Here is a 7,814-nt window from a genome sequence, read left to right as displayed (position 1 = left end):
AGCAGGAGGCAAACCTCAACTCTCAGAAAGCTCCCCATTCCGCTCCCACGCCCCCATGCCACACACGTCACGTCACGGCGCGACGCACGGCCCGCCCCGTCCCGCCCTACAGTGCGCCCGGCCCCGCGGGGAGTGCGATGGCGCCGGGGCTGCTCTCACACGCACTGGTGAAAGGAGAGGCCGCGCTCCCGGCTCAGCACAGTGTCCCGGGTGCTGCAGCCGACTGCAGAGCAACTTCGGGTCATCTTCTTACGTGGGGCTCCGCCTTCGGGCTTTCCGCGACAGCAGGAATCACGAGCAATTTAGCTCCGCCCGGTGACGCGGCGGCGACGACCTTTATTTGTCAGGTAAGGCGGGCCTTAGCGGCGCGGGACTCCCGCCTTTCCTCTCCGCGGGGGCCGCAGCCAATCACAGGCCACGTCGTGTCACGACAGCCAATCGGAAAGGCCAGGGCAGTAAGATGCACACTTGACCGCTCCTCCCTCTCCACTGGAGGATGGATGGTGGATTTTGCCGCAACCGGCTTTTTCCTTTTGTTTTTTTCCCCCGTTCTGGTTTAATCCGGCGCCATCGTGCTTCTAGTGGGGCCGTGCCTGAGATGCGGAGCAGAGAGGCAGGACCAGAATCGAGACGAAGCCGGGAACACGGCGGTAGGTCTCCGGGTGTGATCTCTGAGAATGACCGGAGGGAGGGATGTGAGACGGGGGTAAACGCGCCGCCCTAGGAATGTGGAGGACAGAGTAGAGCCAGAGAGAAATGATGTGCTGAGATGCGTTTTTATCTTGCAGCTGTCTGCTGCGGAGACGATGCAGGGGCACTTGGCCTGGCTGGCTGGAGGTGTGCGAGTCCAGAGGATGGAGAGAGCGTGATAGGAAACGCCGCCTTTTAATTCAGCGAACCCTTTTCCAAAGCACACTGTGCTACGACGAGGGAATTAAGAAGGAAATCAGGTCAGGTCCTTGGGAAACTTCCGGCCTACCGGGAACTCGTCAAAAGAGCGGTATTCGGTGCCGGAGAGAAGGGGGCATTTTTCATAGCTTTCAGCAGTGAGACGCTCTTGGAACAATGTTTTAGTTAAGCTCTTCGTGTTTAAGGTATGAGATCACAATTTTCTTAGAAGAAAGAAAACGAGCCAACGTAGGGCGTAGTTTTTATTTTATCTTTGAGAAAGAGACCCGTAGCATATGCAGTGTCTTTTTTTCTCTCCTGCGTGACGTTGGCAGTCTTTTATAGAAAACAGCGAGGCGTCCATCTCCAGGCTTAAATTGAAAAAAAAGAAAACAGAAGTGTCTTAAACTTTCATTTCTTTGTTTAGCTCATAGAAATGATTCCAAATTTCTCGGCCTAACCTGTATTGCTTCTCATTTTTCTTTGTGTTTATTTTGTGCAGGTTCCAGTGAAAAAGATTCATATCAAGGTATTACTTACACCTGTTTTCCATCATAGTATGCTTATATTTTATCTGCATGAAATTAACAGCTTTTGTTTATGTTTTCTTAAAAGTCACACAGCATAAGGATTGTCCATGAACTTTGGAAGAATTGGCTGGGGGGTACGGGGGCAAATGCTTGCTTGGCTGTAACCTGTGCAGAGGAGTAGGAACTGGATTTAAATACTGTCAGTTGGTTGAACTGTTAATGCCTTTTCCAAGTACTCAACCAGTTAAGACCTGAATGAGGCTAAATAGAAATAATGCTATTTTCTGTATTATCTTTAAGGAAAAAATTGGTTGCCTTATATTTTTGTAACACTCTTGTTCAGATATTATTATTTTTTTTTTTTTTGAGACAGGGTCTTGCTGTGTTGCCCAGGCTGTAGTGCGGTGGCCTGATCATGGCTCACTGCAACTTCAAACTCTTGGACTCAAGTAGTTCTCCTTTCTCAGCCTCTTGAGTAGCTGGGACTACAGACTTGTGCCACTGTGCCTGGCTAGTTTTTGAACTTTTTTGTAGAAATGGGGTCTTGCCATGTTCCCTGGGCAGGTCTGGAACTCCTGGCCTCAAGTGATCCACCCACCTGAGCCTCTCAAAATGTTGGGATTGTAGGTATGAGCCACCACACCCGGCCTCAGATACAGTTCTTAAATCATACAGCCAAGCAGTGTACAGTTCAGTGATTTTTAGTATATGCAGAGTTGTACAACCATCACCACAATCAATTTTAAAACATTTTTGTCACTCCAGAAAGAAGCCCCATTCTTACTAGCAGCTCCCCACCACCACCACTTGTCTTCCCGAGGAGTCACTAATTTATTTTCTGCGTGGACTTGCCTGTTTTATACACTTCATGTAGGTAGAATCATAAATAAATATGTGGTCTTTGGTGACAGGCTTCTTTCACTTAGAATGTTTTCGGGGTTCATCCATGTTGCGGCACGTATCAGCACTTTATTGCCGAATCATATTCCATTGTATGGATATACCAAATTCGATTTATCTATTCATCGGTTGGTGGACATTTGGATTGTTTCCAGGTTTTTTTTTTTGGCTGCTATGAACATTAGTATTCAAGTTTTTGTGTGGACATTCGTTTTCATTTCTCTTGATAATATACCTGACAGTAGAATTGCTGGATTGTATGATAACTATGTTTAACACATTAACTGATATGTGAGTTGTATTTAACTCAGCTAGTTTTGAGCCCAGGGCCTTGTGAAGTAAAACCCTTCAGTTGGTTTGTGAAAATCTTACTTGTTAATGTTCTTATTGTTACAATTAATATTGACAATTTAATTCCAAAAATGTGGATTGTGTTGCATATAACTCATGCACAGAAAACAATAAAATATAACAAACTAGAAAGGATCGTTTTGTTTGAATAAAACACCATGGCCCCCCCAGGAAAAAATTTTTTTTCTAGTGTGGCAATGTGTTAACTTCTTGAGGAACTAACTGCCAGGCTGTTTTCCAAAGTGGCTGCGCCATTTTACGTTCCCACCAGCAGCGGATGAGGCTTCCAGTGTCTCCACATTTCCGCAGGTGTGAGTGGTGTCTGTTGTGGTGACTGCTGTTTTCTGAAGGACTCAGAGGTCTGCAGGCGCAGGCACTTACTCGCCCTTTTTTTAGGTTAGAGTTGAAAGTAATGCTGTCAGCTCAGCATCTGAAGTGCGGGCTGTTTTCTTTCCTGCTTAATTGATTCCAACTGTTGTGGCTCTCCTAAAGAAGAAACAAAGCGATTCTCCCATTATCCTGACAACATATTCTTCTACTAATGAATTACAAATGAGTTACTGAAAACTGCTTTTATCAGAACAGACATACTTAAATGGTATAGACCAGTTAATTAAATGAAACAACCAGCTTCCTTTACAGAAGGCACACAAAGGGTCATTGCTGTAGATATTCTTAATGTACTTCTGGATGGGGAAATAAGCTATCCTTTATAGATGGAACCTTTTTTTTTTTTAGTTGTATTTGTATGTCTTTACATTTGCTTATAACTTGTATGCTTTTTTGTTGTTGCTTTGTTTACTTTGTTTTACTGGTAATATCGAGGTTCTCAATTTGATCATTTTGTTATGTCTTTGCTTCTTCTAGTAACTTCATATCCAGTGATTAAACATTTTCACTGCTGTTCACATAATGAACCGTTGTGATTATTGAATACTTAATGAGGATATGTAAGCTGAGTGTTATTTGCAAAAGGCATTGACCATCACTAAAAGTAATTTAAAAGAAAGTATCTTTTTTCAGGAATTATACTCTCAGAGATGTTGGGAAAAGATTCACGGATCTTGGAAGATAATTACTCAAAACATGCAGGGAAGATAGTAAGTATATCTTTCTGTTTTAAGTGTATTCCTAGAACTGTAGCAGTGAGTTGGAATCAGAGGATCATCCAATGGATTTATAAAGGCTTTGATGAAATACAATTACCTATTTTATGGTGTATAATCTCATTAGTTGGCCACATGGGAAAGAATAACAGCTAATGATTACTATGGGCCAGGCATTGTACTAAGTTTTTTATATATAGTATATATAGAAAGAGTCAGTTCTTTGTTTTTTTTGGTTTTTTTTTTTTTATTTTTGAGTGTTGGTTTTTTTAAACAATATTTATTTCTCATCATAACCCTATGAAAGCAGATAGAGACTTTTTGCATTCTAGGACTGTTACCTTGCTCGTCGAGCACCTACCCTTTTGTCAGATTCTTTGCTAGTTCTAGAACCTTTCGTTTGTTGTCCTGCAGTAACTGACTGATATTCCTGTTGAGTTTGTCATCCTTTGAGTTCTCTGTCTTTTGCTTTAGAAAGCCTTGGGGTTTTCAAATTATTGGTGACCAAATTTAAAGATAGTCTGAATCTTTTCAATTAATTCATACATTGTACATTTTACTTTTTGGATATGGATTGTGACCCTCTGTATGAGTTGACCTTAGTAGTTCAAAGCAAACACTTATTATCTCACGGTGTTTGTGGGTCAGGAATCTGGAAGTCGGGGTTAGGTGATTGTGGCTCAGGGTGGTCTCGTGAGGTTACAGTTGTCTGAAGACTTGGAGGAGTAGGGCATCAACTTACAAACTGTCACTTGACAACCCTGAGTTCCTTGCTGGCTGTCGTCTGAGATGTTAGTTCTTTGCCATCTGAATCTCTCTGTAGGCTGCCTGAGTCTTCAAAACAGCAACCGGCTTACCCCAGAGTGAATGGTCCAAGACAAAAAGGCCAGCATAGAATCCTGTCTTTTAAAGCTTGATCTGGAAAGGACATATCATCACTTCTGCCCTATTTTATTGTTCACAGAGACTATATAAGGGTGCCAGGATCAGGAGATGGGGGATCATTGCGGACTCCATTTGGAGATTGGCTGCCACACATTAACTAAATACTTTTTTTTTTTCCAAGACAGAGTCTTGGTCTGTTGCCCTGGTTAGAGTGCAGTGGCATTATCATAGCTCACTGCAACCTAAGACTTCTGGGCTCAAGCAATCCTCCTGCCTCAGCCTCCCAAGTAGCTGGGACTGCAAGCACATGCCACAACACCTGGCTAATTTTTCTACTTTAGTAGAGACAGGGTCTCACTCTTGCTCAGGCGGGTCTCAAACTCCTGAGCTCAAGTGATCCTCCTTCCTCGGACTCCCAGAGTGTTAGAATTACAGGCGTGAGCCACTGCGCCTGGCCTCTTAGTGCTACTTCTGATAGTTGGAAACTTCTTGTCTAATAACAAAAGCTTAATAGGTAAAGCAAAGCATAACCAGTTTTGTAATATATTACAGTAAGATACCTTCTGTATCAGCCTTGATGCTGAGAAGGCACCTCCAAATTAGCATGAGAGAATGTTTACAAAGTAGATATAATGATACACTTCGAAATAATCTTTGTTCTCAGATTTTCCCCCAATGATAGTAAAATTGGAAGTCTTACCTGTTTTACATTAGAGTACTGAAATTTATAAAAATATGCATTTGTTTTATATATTTTTAAAGGGCTAAGAAATGAAAATCTTATGACTAGAGCTTAAGTTCAAAATAAGAAGAAAGTATAAATGTCCAATGATTAAACTTTTTCCACTGCTGTTCACATCATGATTTGTTGTGATTAATGTATGTGGATGAGGACATAATAGAAAATCATGAGGCTTATATGTACGATGTAGTTTCCATACATTGATTTGCCTGTCTGAATATTTTTCCTTTTAGGAATAAAACTGAAGAGTTTTTCTTAGAGAATATCATTTGTCAGATTTATTTGATCAAGAATTTGAAGATTTCTATAACAAGGTAAGGGGTTTATACATTTATTAGTTTTGATAAAAACACAGAAAAGGTAATATCTGAGCAAAAATTGACATTTGAGCGTAATGTATTGTACTATGAATTAAATTTTTTTCTTTCTCTTTCAGCTTTTAAAGATAATATAAATATGATTTGAAAGACAATATAATTTTCCAAATTAATAGATTTGATAAAGGAAAGGCAATTGGAGGGAGAGGTAGATTGGAGGACTTCTAGCTTTTTTTTTTTTTTTTTGAGACAGAGTCTCTCTCTGTTGCTCTGGCTGGAGTGCAGTGGTGTCATCATAGCTCACTGCAACCTCAAACTCCTGGGTTCAAGTGATCCTTCTGTCTCAGCCTCCCAGGTAGCTGGGACTACAGGTGCATGCTACCACACTCAGCTAAGTTTTCTAGTTTTTGTAGAGATGGGGTCTTGCTCTTGCTCAGGCTGTTCTTGAACTCCAGAGCTCAAGCGATCCTCCCACCTTGGCCTTTGAGGATTACAAGAGTGAGCCACCACCCCCAGCCAGGGACTTAACTTTGATAAACTTTGGTAATCATTTTTGCTTTCAGCTCCTGAAATTCTTAGAGATACGTCCCAGGGTTTAAATTTGCTAAACTATTAGATATTCTAAAATGACTCTTAGATACACCAGTTGATGACTATCTTATTATCACTTAACCTTTGTTCAGAAACAGTAGATAAGAAGGTGGTAGGAGGCTGGGCATGGTGGCTCACACCTGTAATCCTAGTACTCTGGGTGGCCTAGGTGGGAGGATTGCTTGAGCTAAGGGGTTTGAGACCAGCCTAAGCAAGAGCAAGACCCCATCTCTACTAAAAACAGAAAAATTAGCCAGGTGCAGTGGCATGTGCCTGTAGTTTCAGCTACTTGGGAGGCTGAGGCAGGGGGGACTGCTTGCCCCAGGAGTTTGAGGTTGCAGTGAGCTATGATGATGTCACTGCACTCGAGCTGGAGTGACAGAGCAAGACTCTGTCTCAAAAAAATAAGAGTAAAATAAAAGAAGGTGGTAGGAAGCTGGGTATCTTACATCTAATACTGGTTCTGTCATTTATTAGGCATGTTATTGTGGGTGTTTCTCATATTTGAGAAATATGATTCTTCAAAAAGTTCACAGAAAGTGTGTATTACAAAAAAATTATGGATTTCAAAATGTTTTGCACTGAAAATAAACTCATATTAACTTGTTATGACATGTCTGAACAGAATCTAGTTTGAAGCAGTAAGAAGGATAAGACATCAGTTCGAAAAGAGCTCCAATCAGACAGAGCAACATGCATTCTGCTAAAATTGAAGCAAGAACAAACATCAAATTTATAGTGAAACATGGGTGGAAGAATGGTGATTATCAGTGATGCTTTATGAAAAGTTTATGGGGACAGCTCCCCAAAGAAATCACCAGTTTCCAAATGGATAAATTGTTTTAAGAAGGGATGAGATGATGTTGAAAATGAAACCCGCCATGGCAGACACAAATTTTTGAGAAAATTCATCTTGTTCATGCCCTGATTGAAGAGGACCAACAATTAATAGCAGAAACAGTAGCCAATACCGTAGACATTGCAATTGGATCAGTTTACACAATCCTGACTGAAAAATTAAAATGGAGCCAACTTTTCATTTGATGGGTGCCAAAACCACTGTGTTCAAATCAGCTCCAGACAAGAGTAGAGCTTTCAATGGAAATTTTCTAGAAGTCGGGTCAAGATCCTGAAGCATTTCCTCAAAGAACTGTAACAGGAGATGGAATGTGGATATATCACTACAGTTCTGAAGACAAAGCACAATCAAGGCAGTGGCTGCCAAGAGGTGGAAGTGGTCCAGTCAAAGCAAAAGAGGACAGATGAAGAGCAAAGGTCATGGCAGCAGTTTTTGGGGTGCTGAAGGCATTTTGCTTGTTGACTTCTGGAAGGCTAAAAAATAATAACATCTGCTTATTATGAGAGTGCTTTAAGAATGATAGCCAAAGTTTTAGCAGAGAATCATCCAGGAAGGCTTCATCAGAGAGTCCCTCACCAGGACAACGCTCCTGCCTGTTCCTCTCATCAAATGGGCAATTTGGCAAGAGTTTCAGTGGGAAATCAT

The 7,814-nt window shown here is 41.4% G+C and overlaps 1 protein-coding gene across 1 annotated transcript in view; it reads right to left on the bottom strand.

Moving 5' to 3' along the window:
- The window catches only part of THAP9 (THAP domain containing 9), a 19,549-nt gene extending 19,255 nt beyond the window's left edge, over positions 1–294 (bottom strand). Inside the window, exon 1 of the mRNA XM_012647171.1 lies at positions 166–294. Within this exon, the coding sequence (XP_012502625.1) occupies positions 166–245 (80 nt within the window). The 5' untranslated portion in view covers positions 246–294. The remainder of the gene's footprint in view (positions 1–165) is intronic.
- Positions 295–7,814: the final 7,520 nt, after the last annotated feature.

The sequence above is a fragment of the Propithecus coquereli genome, unplaced genomic scaffold (genome assembly GCF_000956105.1).
Source record: "Propithecus coquereli isolate 6110/MARCELLA unplaced genomic scaffold, Pcoq_1.0 Scaffold26, whole genome shotgun sequence".
NCBI classification, from domain to species: domain Eukaryota; kingdom Metazoa; phylum Chordata; class Mammalia; order Primates; family Indriidae; genus Propithecus; species Propithecus coquereli.
The sequence above is the reverse complement of the archived record's forward strand: the minus strand, read 5'-3'. Positions and strand labels throughout refer to the sequence as shown.